General features: G+C 52.9%; 1 protein-coding gene and 1 pseudogene across 14 annotated transcripts in view; one reads left to right on the forward strand and one right to left on the reverse strand.

Annotated features, from left to right (window-relative positions):
- The window catches only part of DTNB (dystrobrevin beta), a 292,810-nt gene extending 272,598 nt beyond the window's left edge, over positions 1–20,212 (forward strand). For 4 of the 14 annotated variants that reach the window (XM_045286980.1, XM_045286981.1, XM_045286983.1 and 1 more), the window contains 6 exons: positions 10,187–10,346; positions 11,184–11,273; positions 12,641–12,730; positions 14,744–14,797; positions 18,399–18,431; positions 19,886–20,212. In XM_045286980.1, coding sequence (XP_045142915.1) covers positions 10,187–10,346; positions 11,184–11,273; positions 12,641–12,730; positions 14,744–14,797; positions 18,399–18,403 — 399 coding nt within the window. In that variant the 3' untranslated portion in view covers positions 18,404–18,431; positions 19,886–20,212. The other 10 variants (XM_045286982.1, XM_045286985.1, XM_045286989.1 and 7 more) reach the window with 5 other exon arrangements.
- LOC105979350 lies at positions 6,593–7,697 on the reverse strand (annotated as a pseudogene).
- Positions 20,213–21,268: the final 1,056 nt, after the last annotated feature.

Raw genomic sequence — 21,268 nt, forward strand, 5'->3', positions numbered from 1 at the left:
AGGAGTCAAGCCTCTTGAAGATGGCCCAAGAGCAGAAGTCAAAAGATGCCAGGGCCACCCCCACCTAACTGACAATTTTTTAAAGTATTTAAATCTATAGATCTAAATATTTATTTATTTAATAAGTATTTATATCTATAGATATATCTTTACCTCTCAGGGCAAAAAAAGAAAGAAAGAAAGTAGGGATGTCTAGAGGGATACCCACACACAGAGAACCTAGCTCCAGAGCGAATAGAAAAAGCCTTCTTGTGGGCGTGGTGCTCTGAGGAACTGACTCTCTGTATAGACCAGGGGCCCTCAAACTCTTTAAACGGGGCCAGTTCACTGTCCCTCAGACCCATTGGAGGACTATAGTTTAAAAAAAAACTATGAAAAAATTCCTATGCACACTACACATATCTTATTTTGAAGTAAAAAACAAAACGGGGCAAATACACCCGGCGGGCCGGATAAATGTCCTCGGCGGACCGCATGTGGCCTGCGGGGCCGTAGTGTGAGGAATAGACCGTCCACTTGCATGGTGTTGCTGTTAGAGCAGTACTGGGTCACTAGGAGAGAGAGTGTTTGCCCACTGCAGTCTTGCATTAATACTAATCTCAGAAGTGGCATCTCATTCACTGGATTCCATAAAAGGGTGTCACCAGGCCCAGCCCACCTTCTGAGAAAGGACTCACACTGGGCCGCTGGAGCCTTGGGGGTGCAGTGGTGAGCCTGCGATCTGCAGGGTCGGCAGTTCAACACCACCAGCAGCTCCGAGGGAGAGAGGCTGGGCTTTCTACTCCCCTAAACAGTTGCAGTTTCAGCCACATAGGGCGTGGCTATGAGTCAGCCTTGACGTGATGGCCAGCCACCATGCGAGTCCCCTGAGCTCCCTGGTGGAAGTGCTTCACAGAAAGATATCCAGGTACCCCTTGGTTCTCGACGGCCCCTAGCCAAGCGAGTCCCCTGACCTCTGTGGGTTTCCCAGTGCAGATGAAGGTTGTGTGTCCTCTGTGCTGCACTCCGAGTAGGTGTGCAATTGCATTCTGAAAATGGGTGAAAGAGGGCGAGGATTACCCAAAGACGGGTGACGCAGAGCCACAAAGTGAGCGCACGCTGTTGGCAAAGTGACTCGGGCAGATTTACTCCCTGCCGAGTGCCACCACCTTCAGTGTGTAACAAGTGTCATGTCTGCAAAGCATCATGTAGTGAAGAACAATAGGAGGAGGGAGAGATGCAGGAAGGTGACCAAGAACTCTAACATCCTTTGGGGATTTATACTTTCCCAGAAGAAAACGAGTGGGAAGCTTGATAGGCCTCCGTGTGAGGGAGCAAGTAGGAAGCCGGGTGACACTGTGGTTCAAGGGCTTGGCTGCTCACCAGAGGTTAGGGGCTCAAACCCACCAGTGCTCTGTAGGAGACAGATGCCCCCATCTGCTTTTGTGAAGATCTTCAGCCTTAGAAACCCCAGATTTCCTACCCCGTCCTATAGGATCTCTGAGTTAGAACGGACTCAACACTAGTGTGTTGTTGTTTGTTTGTAAGTATAGTGGGCAGCAAGATAACACATAGGACTCAAGATAAGTGCTGCGACACAAGAGGGACAGGGTCCTGCGGGGGCCCTCCTAGGCAGCCCCGATCTGGTCCTCCAGAAGGTGGCCCTTGGAGCTGACCCCTGGGGTGAGGCAGGCAGCCGAGAGACCGCGTAGCCCTGAAGGCAAGAGAGAGCTCAGTCCTGTCAGTGAGCGGAAGGAATTGCTGCCCATCTCACTGCTCTTGTCACCGTACCCAGGTGCAGAGCCAGCTGTCATACCCGCTGGGCTTCATCCAGGATCCGCACGAGCCTCTGGGCCTTCCTGAAGCCCAGCCTCTGACCTGGCCAACCCCTGTTCCTGTTGAGTTGCTTGTGAACTGTGCCTCTCCCCGGGCCTTTGGAACGGAATCCTCTCAAGCGTGTTATGTTCTGGTCTTGCTCTGCGTAAACCTGGATTAGCTTCAGGCCCCACCCCCACCCCGGCAGCTCTGGTCCGGCATTGTCTTCTCCCAATGAGACCCTACCGCAGCGTGCTGGCTGGGCTGGGAGACCGGGGCAAGGAGCAGCTTCCCAGGGTCTAGGTTTCGCGCCCACCTCATTGAGCAAAGACGTTTCTAGAATCTGGCTTTCATCTTCCCCGAGAGGCATGTGCTGGGCACTGATCCCAGGAAGAGGGTCTGATGCTTCTCCAGCAAATGGTGGGCCGCAGTTTCACTTCCTGATCCTAGAGTTTGGGCCACATGTGGCGGTCCGCCCCCGCCTCCCCCATCCCACCCCACCCCCGTCTCATCGTGCGTCATCATTTTCCTGTTAAAACATTTGCAGAGCTTCAGTCTCAAGTTCTGAAAAAGCCCCTGATTGTTCCCAGCAGGCCTCGCAGGCCTCGCAGGCCTCACATCCAGTGCTCAGGCAGCGGCAGGGGCCCGGCAGGTCCCGGGAGACAGGTTGAGTGTGTCCTAAGTGCTCACAGAGGGGACAGTGGATTGCTGCCGTCTAGTGCAGTGAGTTTGACCTGCGTGCAGTTGAGTTGCCCTCCCTCGTAGAGGCCCTCGCACAGCAGAACGCGCACTGCCTGGTCCTGCGCCAGCCTCACGGTTTGTTACACTTGGGCTCGTTGTGGTGGCCACTGTGCCAGCCTGTCCCCTCGAAAGCTGTCCTCTTTTCCGTTTACCCTCCACTTTACTAAGCATGATGTCCTTCTGCAGAACTGGTTTCTCAATAACAGGTCCAAAGGATGCAAGACAAAGTCCGGCCATCCTGGCCCTTAAGGAACGCTGGCCGTACTTCGTCCAAGACGGGTTTGTTGGTCCTTTCAGCAGTCTTCTCCAGCACCCCCGCTCAAACGCATCCACTCTTCTTTGGTCTTCCTCATCCAATGTCCAACTTTCACACGCATGTGAGGCCATTGAAAATACCTCCCTGGTGGCACAGTGGGCTGAATTTCATAGGCAAAACTAATTTTTGTTTTCTTAAACTGGATTTAATGTCCACTTTGAGTTTCCCATCTGCCTGAGCTCAATGCTCCATATAGTCATTCCCAGAAGAACACTAAAGCCACTTACTTTAGAGCTCCTTAGCCCCACTTCTGCTCCCTGAGGCTGGTGCAATGCTCTGGGGGCTTCTACGGTGGGGCTGTGGCATCTGTTTCTATGGTAAGCTGGACATCACATCTGAGGTCTGTGTCGAGACCTGGACTGAGGCTGACTGGTCCACCACGGCTTTGATTTGGGGCAGGCCTGGTTCCTGGGCAGCTCTCTCCAGTCCGTGGAAGCATCTGAATTCATAACTCCCCAGCTGAAGCAATGGACACTCCACAGGCTGAGGGACTGCACGTGGGCTTCTTCCATGTGGGCTTATTTGCTTCCCTGCTAGAGGGCCACTTTAGGCTTTGCAGCTGCCTTGTTTGTGATATGACCACTGTAGACATGCAGTTTGTTCACAGCGTTTTGCTGGAGAATGATATTATATGGAACATCATTGTACAGCAGGGCTTCATGAAGTTCATGGGGAAATTCCAGGATCTTTTCTATTTAATTTTAGTCATTCATTTTATTCGGGGTTCTTACAGCTCTTATAACAATCCATATGTCAATTGTATCAGCAATTTGTGCATAAGTTGCCATCCACATTTCCAAAACATTTTCTATTTGAGCCCTTGGTATCAGCAACTCTTTTTCTCCCTCCCGCCCTCGTGAACCCTTGATAATTTATCAGTTATTTCTATTTTCATATTTTACACCATCCACGTTTCTGTTGTTCGTCACCCTGGGGTGGGGGGAGGTTGTACCTCAGTCATTGCGATTGGTTCCATTTTTCTCCCCTTCCCCCCACCTTCCCTTTACTCTCATTGTTGGTCCTGAGGGGTTTATCTGCCCTGGATTCTATGTGTCAAGAGCTCTTGTCTGTACCAGTGTACATGCTCTAGTCTAGCCAGATTTGTAAGACAGAACCAGAGTCATGATAGTAGGAGGGAAGAAGCACTGAAGAACTAGAGGAATGTTGTTTGTTTCATTGATGCTATATTGCACCCTGGCTGGCTGGTCCCATCCTTGTGACTCTTCTGTGAGGGAATGTCCAATTGTCTACAAATGGGCTTTGGGTCTCCACTCCGACCCCTTTCATTTGCATCGATATGCTTGTTTGTTTTGGGTCTTCTGATACCTGATCCTGTTGACACCTCATGATCACACAGACAAGTGTGCTTCTTCCATGTGAGCTTATTTGCTTCCCAGCTAGAGGGCCACTTGTTTATCTTCAAGCCTTTGAGACCCCAGACACTATATCTTTTGATAGCCGGGCACCATCAGCTTTCTTCACCACATTAGCTTATGCACCTATTTTGACTTCAGCGATCATGTCGGGAAAGTGAGCATCACGGAATGCCAGGTTATAAGAATAAAGTGTTCATGCGTTAAGGGAGGACTTGAGTCGAGGCCCCATGTTCTAGGATCTTTTAATACCATTTCTTCTGCAAACCTTCTGCAGCCCCTTCGTCTATACAGGTTTGTCCATATGACTGATTACTGCCTCAGAAGAAGAGTGTGAATGGTGACTGTCTTTCTGACACCATCTCTACATTGACATTCTTTGATTATAAAAACAACAACAACATATATTAACTGAACTATTACAAAAGAAGCCACTTGAAAGCTTCCATAAGCTGTCCTGTTTCTAGGTTGAGATCGTGAGAAGCCCTTACAAAAGTGTGCACGGTGGCATATTCTAAAAGACTCATGATAGCCTTTTTTAAAAATCATTTTATTGGGGGCTCATACAACTCTTATCATAATCCATACATACATCAGTTGTATAAAGCACATTTGTACATTCGTTGCCCTCATCATTCTCAAAACATTTGCTCTCCACTTAAGCCCTTGGCATCAGCTCCTCATTTCCCCCCTCCCTCCCCATTCCCTCCCCCCTCATGGACCCTTGATAATTTATAAATTATTATTTTGTCATATCTTATACTGTCCAACATCTCCCTTCACCCACTTTTTTGTTGTCCGTCCCCCAGGGAGGAAGTTATATGTAGATCCCTGTAATTGGTTCCCCATTTCCACCCCACCCTCCCAGTATCGCCACTCTCAACACTGGTCCTGAAGGGATCATCCGTCCTGGATTCCCTGTGTTTCTAATTCCTATCTGTACCAGTGTACATCCTCTGGTCTAGCCAGATTTGTAAGGTAGAATTGGGTAGAATAGTGGGGAGGAAGCATTTAGAAACTAGAGAAAATTTGTATGTTTCATTGTTGCTACACTGCAGCCTGACTGGCTCGTCTCCTCCCCACAACCCTTCCGTAAGGGGATCTCCAGTTGCCTTCAGATGGGCTTTGGGTCTCCACTCTGCACTCACCCTCATTCACAATGATATGATTTTTGTTCTTTGATACCTGATCCCTTCGACACCTCGTGATCGCACAGGGTGGTGTGCTTCTTCCATGTGGGCTTTGTTGCTTCAGAGCTAGATGTTTACCTTCAAGTCTCTATGACCCCAGACACTATATCTTGTGATAGCTGGGCACCACATGATAGCCTTTTAAAAATAGCTTCCTTTGCTGCCCTACGGATATGCAGTAAAACGCACCAATGTGAATTTGCAACTCAGGAATTATTTCAGGGACTAGAGAGTTGTACAGCCATCCCCACCTTCCAGGCCTACCTATCCATCCCTCACCTGCCCACCCCACCTTTACACCCAGGCAACTTTCTGTTTCCCTTTTCTGGAAATGTCGAATGGGAAGAGTTCAGTAATAGGCGGTCCACTTATTAAGGTCCTTTGGAAGCTCGTCCACATCGGAGCGCTCCTTCAGTGTGAGCACCTCGTGGCCTTGACCTGTTATTCTGCCACAGGGCTTTCAGACTGTCTACTTTCTGGCCCTCAAAGTATCACTGTCAACATTGCAGACACCCTTCGGGTCGACATAGGTTTTCATTTCTCGTGGGCAGACACTCAGAAGTGAGCGTGCTGGGGTCATGGGGCAAGTGTTTGGCTTCCTGTTTGAAGATCCGCCCAGTTTCCAGAGTGCTTGGGCCTTTGTAGAGCAAGTGGCAAGCTTGCAGGGTTTCCGTCCATGGTCCCCTGTCCTCGCCAGGGCTTTTCGTGATCGCTGTTTGAGAGATCTCGGGTGGTGGGAAGGGGCATTTCATTGTTTTTAAATGTGATTATACCCGACGTGTTTATCTTCTTCAGTGACATAGCTATTCAAATCTTGGTCTTCGTCCCCCTCCACCCCCACCCAGGTTTTTTTTAAGTTGGGGTGTCTCACTATCGAGGTGGATAAGAGTTCATTATACATTCTGGATACAAGTTCTTTATAAGATATAATTTGCAAATATTTTCTCCCAGTCTGACTTATGTCCTCAGTAATGTGGTTTGGTTTGGTTTTTCATTGTATCTGCATCTTTATTAAGCAGCAGATTCTGAGGTCCCCAGAGGACAGGGGGTTTCCTGATTCAGCTGAGCCCGTCGGCCAGGGCCTCGGGCCTGGCCTGGATCCTCGTGGGAGGAGCGGTGTGTCCACGCTGAGGCACGTGCTCCAGCTGAGCACCGCAGTCCAGCCTTTCCTTCAGAGCCTAGGGAGCCGCCAGTCCGTAGGCTTTCTGGAGCCGATCCACCAGCTCCTCCTCCTCGCTCTCGGGGAGGAAACCGTGCTGCGCCAAGTTGAGGCTCAGCCACTTACACTCCTCTTCAGTGAAGCCCATGTCCCTCTGGGTCATCTGGTCATCGGTGTCCAGGATGGACTTGAAGATGAGAGGGTCCTCCGTGTTGAGCGATAGTTAGCATGGTCATTTTTGAACCGGACGACTGCGTGGTCTGTCCCCAACTTCCAGGCGCCTGTGAGGTAGCGGACCAGGGGGAGACCTCGAAATGCATATTTTCCCGCTGCAGCCTGCTGTAGAGGGCCTTGTCCTCCAGGGTGTGGTAGCCGTGGCCCACCCGCTCCGTCCTGAGCGTGTCCACGGCCTCCTTGACCACAGTAGCCGAGCCAGCCTCCCCGGCGTGCACAGTGCAGTAAAAGCCACTCCTCACGGCCTCCGCATAGGCCTTCACGTGGCTTCGACGAGGCTGCTGTCTGGGATGGTCTCGTCGCCAGCCACGTCAATGCCGACCACGGTCTGCTGCCAGTACTTCTTACACAGCTCCACCACCTCCAGGGACCACTCGGGCACATGGCGCATGCAGCACAGGATGGACCGGACCTTGACCCCCTCCTGCAGACCCTGGTTAACTAGGAACACGACCTCATCGGGGTGAGGTTCCCTTCGGCCTGGTTCCAGGGTATGGGCTCCACTTTGGAGTTGGCCAGCAGGTGCCGGCTATAGCGCACCTCCACGTACACCACGCCCTCCTTGGCCTTCATCTCGACAAACTCATAGGCAATCCTTTTGATGGCTTCCCGGTAGCCCGCGATGGCGGCCATGTAGATGTCAAACTTGGCCAGGAAGCCTGGGAGGCTGAGCGGCTTGTCCATGCCGATGATGCCCTGTAGCTCCGCCGCCGTGTTGGCCGGGAAGGAGACCCCTCTCTTCTTGCCATAGTAGAGGATCATTTCCGGCTTGATGGCCCCATCGAGGTGGACGTGGAGCTCCACTTTGGGCAAGTTGAAGGCGGGCGTCTGGGTCATGGTGCCAATCGTGCGCTCCGGCGCGCTTCCCGTCTGCAAGGCCGGTGCGCCTGGGTTGCGATTGTTTCCCCATGGGCTCGCAGTCTCAGTGGCCCACCACGCTGCTCTTAACTGGGCCGGGCCCAGTAATGTGTTTTTTAATAACAGTTTTATTGAAATCTAATTCACATACTATCAAGTTCCCCGACTCAGAGTATAATTAATTCACTGGTTCTAACCTGTTCACATGAAGTTGTGCAGCCACCACTGCAGTTGGTGTTAGAACGTCCTGAACACCCCAGAAAGAGGCCTTACACTCGCTAGCACTCAGTCTCCACTACTCACTAGCCTGCACCCACCTCACCCAGGGCCATCAGTAGTCTACCCGCAGCCCGTCCAAATGTGTGCCTTCTGCACATTTCCTGTAGAATCGGACAATATGTGGTTTCTGGTGCCCTCCTTTCCAGGGCCTCTCTCTTGTGGCGTGGATCAGGCTTTGTTTCTCTTGATTTCCCAGTGAGATTCTGTGTATGGATCGATGTCGAAGTTACATAATCTGGTGTCTTTGAGGATTCCAAGTGAAGGGATGGAGTCTAGCCTGTCAATCAGGTCATAGCCAATGAGGCCTCTGTGTGGGCGTGGCCTCCTCCTGAAAATTCTAGGAGCTCCTGTCTTCCTCCCTGGAGGTGGGACACACACACTCTCTCTGCTCACTCCCTGCGAGACATTCTTGTGGAGAAGACACGTGGAGAGAGGCTGATGCAGCCAGACCTCTGGAGCCAGAGAAGCCAAGTGGAGACCCCTGTCAGTGTTGAGATGCTTACAATGCCACTGGATCCACAAGACTTCCCACCCAATGGCCTGTGATCTTCCTGCATTCAGCATCATTACATGTATTTTGGGAGTCTGAAGAGGACTTTATAGATTGGTATCAGACATATGGGCTAATATCAGACTTATGAACTTGATCTGGACTGGGCTGGGATGTTTTCTCAATATTCAATTTCTCTTCTATATAGCCTTCTTTCTTATACACATGTGAGTGTCTATGAATTTGTTTCTCTAGTCTACCCATACTAACACAATCTACCACGTTTTTTTCATCCAGTCACCAGTCAGTGGGAATTTTGGAGTATTTTTTTCCATTTCTATTATGATTAAGGCTGCTCTGACCCTCCATGCAGAAATTCTGCCTGTGGACATGGCTTTATCTCTCTTGAGTATGTGGTGTGTAGGCGTGGAATTTCTAGGTCCTGTGGGGACTCTGTGTAGCTGTTTAAGGAACTGCCCGACTCTGTTCCCAAGCAGCTGAGCTGTTTACATTCCCATCTGCAGTGGACAAGGGTTCCAGCCTCTCCACATTCTCGCAGACACTTATCTTTTTTTACTTTAGCCTTCCCAGAGGGTGTAGAAAAGAGGCCATTGGTAGTGGTGGGTTAAGCAAACAATCAACCATCCCAACCTGATGAGGCTCCCCATTCCCTTAAGAATATACGGTGTGGGGAAGTTATAGAGCATTCCTACGCTCTGCCCTGGAGGGGCCGGAGGAGTGGGAGCAGACTCCACAGCAGTGGCATCAGTGGAACGGGTTGGTGGACAGTGCCACATTACTTGTTTGACTTTGCACGGCTGTGGTGGCAAATGACGTTGAGCATCTTTGCAAGTGCATGCTGGCTTTTTTATATCTTTGGGAAAATGCCTATTAATATGTTTTGCTCATTTGTAATTAGACTATTTGTCGTGTTATCATTCAGGAGTGAGTATTCGTTTAAACTTGGGGAAGGTGGGTGGCTGGGTTGCAGCCTTTCCTCTTTCCTCTTCAATCCCTATGCTGAGTGCACCATTCAAGACACCGGACTGTGTAAAGATTGCCGTGTCAGGATTAACAACCTGTGATGTGCAGTGACACAACCTGGCTTGCCAAAAATAAAGATGACTTGGAAGCACTTACAGATTGGAAGTAAAAAAAAAAATCCCACAGCCTTCAGCATGAAGGCTACCCAGATGTGAAGAAACTATAATCCTCACAAGTAGATCAAGACCCAACATCGTGATAAAATAGTGAAGAAACTGAAGTTGTTGAGAATGTTACTCAACAGTCAGCATCCACGGAAACCACGGTCATGAAACCTCACTGTGTCTTATGCTGGAGAAATCTGTAGCAAAAAACCTCTTAAAGTCTTTTGAAAAACCAAGGTGTTGTTTGGTTGTATGGCAAAGGTGAACCTGGCTCCAGCAGGTGACAGCTGGGTAAGAAGCAGACTCGTCCCACGCAGCTGGTGGTGTTGGCAAGGAGTGTTGGCCATGCCAAGAACTGCCAGAGGAATGGACATGTCATCTGGGACTAGCGCCAGATGCTCCCGACCTCCCCTTTCCTTTCTCCAGGGGGCAGGCAGCCGAACGCCTTCCTTTCCAATGTAACCCTTCAGGGCTGGAGGGAAGCAGGGTCGGGGAGGGCGGGAGCTGTGGGCTGAGAAACTCTGTGGGTCCCGATTAAGGGACCTTTCCCCTCCTTCAAGAGGCAAGGTGCTGCAATAACGTTTCCTCTCTCTGACCCTGCCAGGCGCAGGCCACAGGATCGCCACACACGTCCCCCACTCACGGAGGCAGCCGTGCCATGCCCATGCCTGTGCGCTCCACATCTGCTGGCTCCACCCCTACCCACTGCCCCCAGGATGCTCTGAGTGGGCTGGGGGGAGACGTGCAAGAGGCCTTTGCACAAGGTGAGTTTCTGAAACAGAGGATAGTAGGGATGCTGAAGGACAGGATTCCTGGGCAGACCTTTCCCGTTTCTTTTCTGTTGTCTGCTTACCTTTCAGTGATTAGATGTTCACGTCCAGGGTACAGAAGTCCAGGGCCGGCCCCTCCTCACAAGATGGGCGGGTGTCCGGGGAAAGGTCTGCAGGTTGCACGTGTGTGAAGAGGGCCTGTGGGCTGGCTGGCTGGGTGGGGGCTGTGCTCTTTGGTGTGGGTCGTAGGGAATGCCTTGTCCTTCTTGGCTTTGCCTCCTCCGGAGGAATTGGGTGGGGGAATTCTCAGGGTCATGTGCCTGATCTGGAAGGCCTTTGAGAAGAACGGCCCTCTCCGCAGGCCCTCATTGAAGGCGCATTCTGCGTGGCATCGCCACAGTCACCTGAAGAGCTAGTGACCAGAAATTGGGTGGGAAGGAGAAAGTGGTTAAGAAGCGAGTCTTGCTGGGGCTGTAGACAAAGGCGGGTGGGGCAGGGTCCTCTTGGAGACTGTAGTCCTGCGTAAGGCTGAGAAATAGCTCGTGTCATGCTGACTCTGGAGCCCACATAGTCTCTTCTGGTTGTCTGTGGTGGCTAAGAAGAACGCAGATGACAGGATCCTGCTCCGCGGGTGGAGAAGACGGACAGAGGGAGGGGGAGGAGTGGGCTTGGGTGCCGAGGAGCAGGTGGGAGCAGCCCGGCCCACCCTTCGTCTCTCGTAGGTACTCAGCACCTCTGTCCAGTTGCCTGGCAGAACAGAGGCTTTGACTCACCTGTCTCCCCTCTGCCCCCACCCTCCCCGGCCTCGCCATCTCCTCGGCCTCCCCTCAGGTACGAGGAGGAACCTCCGCAATGACTTGCTGGTGGCTGCGGACTCCATCACCAACACCATGTCGTCCCTGGTGAAGGAGCTGCACTCAGGTGACGCCCACAGCGCCCGCCCTCCCCACGCAGCCGCCACCTTGCCACTCAGTCATTTCTGCCTCCCAGGAACTCGCCAGACATCCCCTGTCAGAGAGCCTCTCTCCCACGAGTGACCACCTAGAGCTAGTTACATATTTCAGTTCGTCCTAAGAATGTCTGTGTGCCGCACCCGAGTGGGAATTTACAGAAAATCGGCTCTCTACGTCCTCTCAGGCCCTTCCTCCCTTCATCTGTCTTCCCTCTGGGCTCCACCCACCGCTGCTCTGTCCTAGGCCTGGCCACCCATCTCCCTCGGACGCGTTCCCGGACGTCTGCAGCCGGATTGGCCACAAAGGTTCCTGGGCTTTCTCCACGCTGCCTTTCTGCTCTCTCTTCCCTTTGATTTGGTTTTGAAACCCTATTCCTTTCTGTGTCCACGGCCAGGTTCTGATTTCCCTGCAAGTTCAAGACCTACACCTCCCGCCTCCTCTGTCTTCTTGCTGAGTCTGACCCACGGCTTCCTTTTCAGTCTTTCCTTCACTTAGCTCCGGCAGGAATCACCCAGAGGCCTTTGCTTCATGACATGCTACTTCTTATATGAGACCCAGGGGACGGGGAGGGACAGCGTGTGTAAAAACAGACCATTCCCAAGAATCCCTATAACTCCTTAGTTATGTAGTTGCTGGGGATTCATCAGGATTTTCACAGTGGAAGTGTTTCCGGATGATCCTATAGTTAACAGACAGGCTCCCTTCCTAAGTGCTGCTGGTCACTCCTACTAATGGCTCTCTGGTTTCTGTGCACCCGACATAGTGCTTTTAAATGCACCACAGTCACCTAACAGGGTTCTTAAATGAAACTGTGAAGCAGTTTTCTGTGGATTATTGAGACACATATACTCACTCACACACAGCATCGAGTCATTGATCCTTGCACGCAGGGAAACAAGGCCTGGGCGTTTCTTTAGAGCTGAGGCGACAAAGCTCAGGCACTTTTCTGTGCTGCCAGAGGACCAGACCCGCTCTCCCCTGCTTCACTCTCCGGTCTGCCTGCGTCCGTTTAGAAAGGCCTAAGGGTGCGGCCCACAGTGGCTTTCCCAGGGCCATGAGGAAAAGATGCTGATTCTCTGAGTGGCTTTGTGGTTCTGCTTCTCCGTTCCCACCAGAGCACTGCCCTCCTACACACACTCACACTCACACACACACACACACACACGCACACACGAGAGAAGATGGCCTTGCGGATGACTTCTCAAAGCTTAAAAGGCCTTCCCTAATATGTGGAGTCCTGATGGTATAGTGGTTACAATTGGGCTGCCAACCCCCAGGTCTGCCATTGGAAACCCCCAGCCCCTCCAAGCGAGAAAGATGAGGCTTTCACTCCAGGTACAGAGGCCCAGGCTCAGAGACCCACGGGGCCCGCTCTGCCCGGACCTGAGCGGGTGGTTGTGACCAGCCGGAAGCACCTCTGTGACAGTGAGTTTGTTTCTTTGTTTTGTGCCCTAATATGTGATGTAGTTGCGAAACATTTGCAGAAAACAGCTGCTAATCTTTTCATTCCATTTTTCCATGAACTGTCTGAGGCCCCCATCTAATCTCCCCACAGATTCCAGAAACACCCCCCTTTATAAAGTGTCCCTTGGGGGATAGCTCCATCCCCTGTGTGGCTTCTGTGCTTAAGGCCCCGGATAAGAGGGAACAAGACCTTGTTAAGCACAAAGCCCGTAGAGGCCAAATAGCTTCACACACATGGAAATTCATCACGCCCTTCAGCAGTCCCTCAGACTAGGGAAGGATGGCTTTACCCGAATTCTGGGATATAAGGTACAAGGTCCCGTGGAGGCCACGTGGTCCAGTGCCCTTCCTTTAACCATGCAGCGAGGGCCATAGGAGGGATTCCTGAAAGTTGTGCAGCTCAGAGGGGCAAAGCTGGTCCTGGAACTCGGGGCTGGAGAGCATGCAGCTGCTGCTGTCACCGCTACACTGCCCTTGGCCCCACCCAGGACCACATACTCAACCTGCAGTCCCCCCAGTGTCTCCCCCCAAAGTTCTGAGACCTGTAGGTCGATGTAGTCTCTCTGTGGCCCAGTGGCTCCATGGAGCCATGCAGTGCTGAAATGCACACCCTCTGCACATGCGCACAGCAGCCCTGCCCACCCTGAGCAGGTGCTTCTAGCACATCTGACCATCTCCTTGAGGGAGTGATTTTTATTCGGATGAGATTAGGTTTTTGTTAGACTGAAATTATCTTTATATATTTTTACACAACATGGCTATTACATATACTCTGATCTCCTGCTTTAAAAAAAATACTTAAAATATAATAGAATGCTAGAGTTGGAAGTAAACTTACAAAGTAAAGTCCTCTGTTTGAATATTTCCAGTGAGCTCATTCATGACCAGCTCAAATCATTGGAAAGTTCTACCTCACTGGGGAGCCAAAATCTGTCTGTCTTTCTCTAACCAGCTTATCCTTATTCCATCCCCTAAAACCACCTTGGAATAACTTCAGTCTCTCTTTCTCATTTTCCATAAAACTAAAACAAACATACTCACTGCCATTGAGTCGATGCTGACTCATGGGGACCCTCCAGGACAGCGTAGAACTGCCCTGTGAGAGTCTGAGACTGTACCTCTTTGGAGGAGTAGAAAGCCCCATCTTTCGCCCATGGAGCGACTAATGATTTCGAACTGCTGGCCTTGTGGTTAAAAGTCTAACATGTAGCCTACTGTGCCCCCGGGACCCTTCCTGTTAACCTTTCAAATATCTGGTCGAAGATAATGTCACTCTGTTGTCATCCTCATCGTCATTAGCTTAACTACAGGTCTTTCACACACACACACACACACACCAGCTAACATGACTCGGTTTCCCCGCACACTGCCACTTGTTGACCTCCCTGGGATGTGACCTAGTTTTCCAAGGCCCCAATTCACAGGGAGCACCCGGGGCCACGCCCACATCTGTGTGTCACTGGGATCCCAGCCTGGCTTCCCTGGAGTAGAGTCCTGATGGAGCAGTTGCAGGTGCCTGGGTCTTCCCCCAGCACAGCCACACGGAGCTGTGGAGTCGGTTCACATTGGTCACCAGTAAAACCTGACAACTGAATCTCGCGAACCGACACTCCCATGGTGGTCTTCTTGAACCTGAAAATAGGACATGAGCAGTAAACCCAGTAGATGGTGTCACCTTAGGGAAAGTAGGCAGGCACCCTCCCCTCAGTCACCCAAGGGGCCCATGGCAGAGCCGGCAGCAAAGTGGGTGCCATCCAGCTGCTCTGCCTCTTAGGGCCGGGGGCACGTGGCGGCACCTGTCAAGCCCTGAACCCTGCGTATATACATACATGCAGTGCAGCCTAGGGAAGGCCACCATTCCCAGAGGCGTGCAGCCGGGAGCCCAACCGAGCCTCATAAATGACTCCCTGCACCCTGCCCCTGGGGTTTCACTGTGCTGAAGGGTCACCGGCCTCCTTGACCTCGTTTTCACAGCAGAGGAAGGTGCGGAAGAAGAAGAGGAGAAGATGCAGAATGGGAAAGACAGAGGTAAAGGCAGCTCATCAGGACACCCCTAGTTTGAACGGGAAGCCAAAGCCATAGCCCCTGGAATGAGACCCCCACCCCTTTTGTCCGCTTCCCCTCCCGCACCGCCTTTCTGCAGAGCTCTCAGACCCCTCTTGCTCCTTCTGCCTCATTTCCAGCTAAAGGCCACCCGATGGGGTCACAGCAGTGGGCCAGTAGAGGCTTCCTGATTTCCAGATGCCATGTTAGAAGGTTGGGATATAGGAATCACATACAAATAAGGCCCCAAAACTTGACCCTGAGCCACAATTTATTTTATAATCTAGTTTGGAAAGCATGATTAAGGGACACAAAATAAAGAAAAGTAAGACAAAGTGGCCCAAAAATGTTCATGGTCAAACCTGGACGGTCACTAAGGATTTATGAACAAGAAGCGATGATTGGAGACTGGGATAACCTAATGGCTTTGTGGTTTCACAGGAAGGGTTCTTAAAAAGATGTCGGCAAAGAACAGTAATGCCTTTCTGGTTTCATTACCTATGAAGCCTACCCAAGAACGTCTACACTAAGAACTATGCTATGTGGTTTTCGGATACAATCCTCACTTTCGGGTTATATAATAATATTCCCATTTAATGAGGAAGAAATAACCTTAGAGAGTTGGGATCACGCAGCTATCCAGGGACAGAGAGTTGGATTTAACCTGGGTCTTTCCAACTCCAGACGTCATGCATCTGTGTTACACTGAACGGATACCCCAATTCTTCGTTGGACACTTCCTATCACCTAGTGATGTGGGGATCCTTCTGAAATGGAAGCACAGCAAGCGAGAAGGCGGGGTCTTGTTTTTTCATGCTAGAGCAGCGGTGCCTGGCAGTGCCTCCTCACAGTACGGCCTCAGTAAACGGGCCAAGACGAGAGGGAACCCGGCCCTTGGCCGTTGGTAGATTGAATGGCGCGGTCACCTGGAGGAGGCCAAGGTGTGAAAGATGAGAAGCAGCTAGCATGAACCGCTCCCTGGATGGGGTGCTAAGCACTTCACACCCACTAACCCACCCCCAGTTTGGCGGAAGGATTTCAGACCAGGATCCCTCCGAGGGGTTAAACAGCTTGTACCGGAAATAAGTGGCAGAGCCTGGGTTTAACGCAGGTGTCTCTAACCCCAAGGCCATGCTTGGGTGGCAACAGAAGTAGTAGACTAAGTGAAGCGGGGGGAGGGGGGGGTGTCTTGGCATTTCGAGAACCAAGGAAGGTTAGGACGCAGTGAAAAAGGACCAGGTGTGAGGGAGGGGAAGCGGGCAGCCGGAGGGGTGGAGACCCCGGGCTGCTGTTGGCGAATAGTGCTGGGAAGGCTAGTGCAGGGAAGAGGCGGAGGCCTTCGGAGCCTGCGAGGACAAGGGCTTTGTCAGTCAGGAAGAAAGCGGGAGGAGAGGAGCATGCCCAGGTACTGCAGTGCAGGGTGAGTCAGAGCAAGGCGGCCCAGGAGAAAGGGACTTGGGTAGATGATGTGTCATGGACTTCCAATGACGAGGGCAGCAGTGTTTGGCCCAAGTGGACATGCCATGCAGACAGAAGGCCGACGAGGGATTGTAGGGCCAGAGGGGAAGAAAAGAGTTACATTTACACTTATGTGAGCACATGCCCTGGACACTGGGGCGCTTGCGCATGCACACACACAATCCAGCCAAATCCCAGCATTCATGTGGAATGCTCTTGGCAAGAGACAGAACAGCTGCTGCTTTGGCCTCACTTCCTGTTGTACTCTCCCCTCCCTCCCCAGTCGCTTTTCCCATGGCCTCCCCTGAGCCAAAGGACTCAGCTTAGCCCTATAGGCCTGGCCCTGACCATGGATAGGAGCCCTCACGCCCGGGGCAGGCCTCCACAGGCCACATCGTATCTAGGAATCGGGTACCACTTCCAGCTCTGGCCCGGACCCATGGCCCCGATGTTGTCTGTGTTTGCACCTGTGTTGCCCCTGTCAGCTTCCCTCTGTCCTCCGTCCCTCTGTCAGGCTCTCCTGATCTTGCCTTTCGTGATCAGAGGTGCGTCTGTGCATATGCACCATTTTGTAAGAATGCCTGAATTTCAATGTCTGTGGCTTTTAGGTGGCATCCCTGAGAGGGTAGAGTTCAGAGTGGGCGTGAGGGATGGGTAGGGTTTTTGTTTTCTCTAAAATATGTGGCTTTCAGCCACACTCACTGCCATTGAGCCAATTCAGACCCACAGTGACCCTGTAGGGCAGGGTAGAACTGCCCCTGTGGGTTTCCAAGACTGTAACTCTTTCTGGTAGTAGAACGTCTCATCTTTCTTCCATGGAGAAGCTGGTGGTTTCGAACTGCTGACCTTGCAGTTAACAACCTAGTATGTAACCATTGCCTAGGTCCTAGAATATCGTAGGGGCAGGCACATATCCTAGGACAACATCGTATATGTTCCTCCCACGAAACAGCAACTATTATGTAGGAGTGTATATAAAACCACATGCTTTTATGGATGGATTCTCTGCCGTGATGTAGTCATGAGATTCCACACAATACTTACTAGAAAGAGAAAGGGGGGGGGGGTATTTCCCTTGCTTCTTTTGGGTTGAATTTAGGTTGATATAAACAACTCATTCATCACCCTGTCCAGCAAATATATCTTTATTCACTATACAACCAAAACCAAACCCATTGCCCTCATACCAGTTTAGACTTCCACAGAGAGACCATATAGGATAGAACAGAGCTACCCCCATAGGGCTTCCAGTCTTTATGGAAACAGATTGCCTCGCCTTTCTCCCTTTCGGAGGCCGGTGGGTTTGAACCTCTGACCTTCCAGTTAACAGCTGAGCACTTAACCACGGTGCTACCAGAGTACCTTAGTGCATGAGAGTCAGTTGAGTGCTTTTGAAGGACTCAGGAGCAAGCTGAGTGCCCTAACCCTATTCACTCCTCCCTCAGGCCTTCCCCTCCTCCACCCAGGCTTTCCTACCTGGCCTGCATCCTGGGGAATGCTCTGTTCCATTGGGTTCCCCTTCCTACTTTGCACCCCTTCATCTTGATTTGGGACTGCACAGGGGCTTCAAAAAGGTGTGTTCCCACAAGCTTTTTGAAGCCCTCTTGTACTTAGAAACAAGGCGAAAAATGAAGCACAGACTGACATCACTTCCCCCTCAGTTATGTGGGCTACTCCAGGCCTTCCTCCTCTCCCTGAGCCCGCCACCCACAGTTGCTGGGGGCTTGCACACTCAGTGTGCACAGTTGAAGACACCCACTGCACGTGTGCACCTGCTAGGGGGGCAGCCATACCCTCTGGAGGGCCCAGCTCAAGTGGAGCCCAGGCACATCTGCAGGAATGCACCTCCACCCGTAACAGAGTTCATCTTCTGACCCAGGTGGGCTTTGCCCCCTGATGTAACGGCTCCCTAGTTTTAAGGGAACTTTGTTTCCCCCTCTCCTGGGAAGCATTTGTCCCCACGTGGCTGTTCTGTGTCAGTTGCTGTTTGTAAACATTGTGTTTGACCCCTGCTGGTTGGGAAACAAAAGGGAGGGTCAGCCGGAAGCCTGTGGTGGGTGGGTCAGGAGCCCCCTCAGTGGAGATCTGGTGGTGACCTTGGTTGTTGTTTCTGTCTGTGCGGCCACAGGTTAATGAAGAGCCCTTGCAAGAGGAAGCTTAGGTGAGTTTGGACTTGGCCCCACAACCCACCCACCCTTCCTCACTTCTCCCTTCCTTCACACTTCCCAAGCCAGAGCATTCCTAAGGAGCTTCCCTTTTAACAGCCCAACTTCTTGGAATCTTTGCCTTGGCCCTTGGGCCTAGCCAGAGCTGTCTTGGGGGGGTTGGGGGGGGGCGTGTACCGCAGAAGCCTGGTCCTCTGGCCTGGCCTGGCGAGAGATGCAGCTGGCAACGCAGACACTGCTGGCGGAAACACTGGTGCTGTGAAGGGCATCAGAGGTCGAAAGCCATGGGCAGGTCCTGTTTTTCCTTAGTCACAGCCCTGCTCTGCAGGGGCTCCTGCCACAGCAGGGCACCCAGAGCTCCACAGTACCTGAGGGGATCACACTGCAAATCCACCGCCTTCCCCTGGGGCCAGATCTGGCCACCGGCTCACTTCCTGGAGCAGAAGGAAATGAATTAAAACTCGGTTGCCCATTGGTTGCCTGAGGCACTCATCTTTCACATTTTTCCTCCCAAAGAGGGGCACTTCTAATCCCAGCTCCCTCCGAGCGCGCTGCACTAAACGCAGCCGCAAAAGTAAAGAAACCGGAGTGTCATTCAAAAAATTTTGGGGTGCAACCCTGAGATTTTTCTTGAGACTTTTCTTTCCTCACCTCCTCTTCCCTGCCCCCTTCTTTCCTTTTCTTTTTTTCTTCTTTTTTAAAAATCAGGCTCAGTGACAGCTCTCAGGGCAGAAACTCCAGGGCCAAAGCCCCTAGATGAGGCAGAAAAGCTCCGGGCCTTCTCTGTCTGCACCTTCCCCCAAATGGGTCCCACTCTGCACTGGCCCCAGGAAGCTCCCTCCCAGACCAGGGGGGCCCTTGCTACCTCTGGGGCACCATCAAGCAGGGCCCTTCCCTGCCCCCCAGCACACCAAGCCACCCCCACCCCAGCCCACCTGGCCGTCAGGAACTGACTCACCTTCAAGGGCTGCCAGAGCCTGTCTTAAGACAGGAAAGGCCAGAGGGGCCCCTGGCCCTACCCCTCTGCGGCAGCTAGAATCAGAGGCCGCCCTCTGCCTACTAACCCACCTGAGCCAGGTCAGGAGTTGGGAGAAACTCGCCGGTGAGAAGCGGAAACACTCAGTTGAGTGGTCTTCAGGGACCCTCGAGTCAGAACCTAAGGGCCCAGCTGCGTCGTCTTTCCCTGCCCCTGCACTCGCTGAGAGCTTCCCAGGACAGCACCACATCCCAAGGAAACCCTTCCCGACCCGCCACAGCACCGTCCCTGGAAATCAGAATGCCCCGCTCCCAAAGGAGGGGCCTGAGTATTGTCACTGTGCCTTCCCAACGCCAGGAAGTAGCGGGTGGGGGTGGGGAAGAGGGTACGCCCCAACCCAGGCCCTGGAGACCATTGCGTTCAGAGACCTGGGCGGCGGGCCGTGACTAACGGTGAGTGTTGTGTCTCGCACAGGCGCAGAGGCGTGGAGCGCGCTGGCACGGACATGACGAAGCCGAGGTCTCCCCCAGCGGCACATTCCTCGCCTTCTCTTCCCTGCACACCTGCGCGGGGCCTGCAGGCTGCCAGGCGTCACTCGGTCGCCAGGAAGTGGGGAGCCAGCGCGGGTGGGAAGCTGGGAGGGGCTGCCCGAGGCCCGCGGCTGGTGGACCTACCCCTCACCTTCCTGCATGTGCTAGCATCTGCCACTCCCTCGGGCAGGGCATCGTCTCACCTCTCCACTGAGGAATCTACTGGAGGTTAACAAGAGAGAGAAAAAAAACACTCCCTTCTCTCTCGCGAGCACGCGTCTGGGTTTCTTGCTGGCATTCTGCCAGCCTGCGGCGGGGTGCACCCTAGGGTGGGGGCACAAGTTTCTTCCCTACCACCTTTGACCTTTAAAAACCCACAGCCGCTTTCTGCCTGGCGCGCGCGGAGCGGGGCCGGCCTTGCTCGCTCGCTCCTGGAGAGGTTCACACCCTGACCACCGGGCGAGCTAAAAATAGCCGTCTGCCTGCCCCTCGCACTTCCGCCCCGTCGCCCCATCGGATGCTGCCGCCGCTCCGCAGCCGCCCAGAGAAGGGGGAGCCCGAGCTCCGGGGCCGCCCGGCCGCGCAGCCACGGGGAGCGCTCCCCCGGGGCCCCTCGCAGCAGCATCGCCCCTTCCGAGGGACCCTTTCTCCGCGGGCACACATGATAATCAATCCCAATGCCCGGTGACTCTTTTTTTTTCTCTCCCCCCCTCCCCCCCCCACCCGGGCTCCAGGATGTTATTTTTAGTGGAAGATCTGCTATAAATATTTATAAAGGGCAGTGACTGGAATTAAGCGAGAGGCCCCGCAGCTGGCTCTTGGCACCCCCAACCCCCCAACTCTGCAGACCCCTGGCCCCTGCTGGAGGCGAGCTGCGGTGCAGAGCCCCTGTGCTCCCAGATCCAGGAAGCCTGGCCATCCCAGGCGCAGAGCCACCAAAGGTGGTGGCCTTTGCTCCCTCCCCCTGTATGAGAGGGGCCCGGGCTGTGCACGGCCCTCAGCAAGGCCAGCCTCAGCTCTGCGCCCCAAGTGCGAGGGGCCACGCCCGCTGTGAGGACCCGATGGTAAAATGGAGAGGGGTGAGAAAGGAGGGTTCCCCGAGGAGGAACCCCTTGCTGGGCCCACACTTAGTACCCTGGTAAGGAGGTAAGGACCGAGAGGGCCCGCAGGTGCTCTGGGAAAAGGACAAATGGGTGAAAAGGAGTTCACACGCTCGCAGGAAATAGTGCAATACAGATGGATCCGGGCTTATCAGAGGAAGCGGAGAGAAAGGAGGGTCAGTAACCATGTGGAAAGTTCCAAGGGTCTCTCAGTGCCAAGCCGTGGG

The sequence above is a fragment of the Echinops telfairi genome, unplaced genomic scaffold, assembly GCF_000313985.2.
Source record: "Echinops telfairi isolate 266 unplaced genomic scaffold, ASM31398v2 ScPeMD7_9;HRSCAF=40, whole genome shotgun sequence".
Taxonomy (NCBI): Eukaryota; Metazoa; Chordata; class Mammalia; order Afrosoricida; family Tenrecidae; genus Echinops; species Echinops telfairi.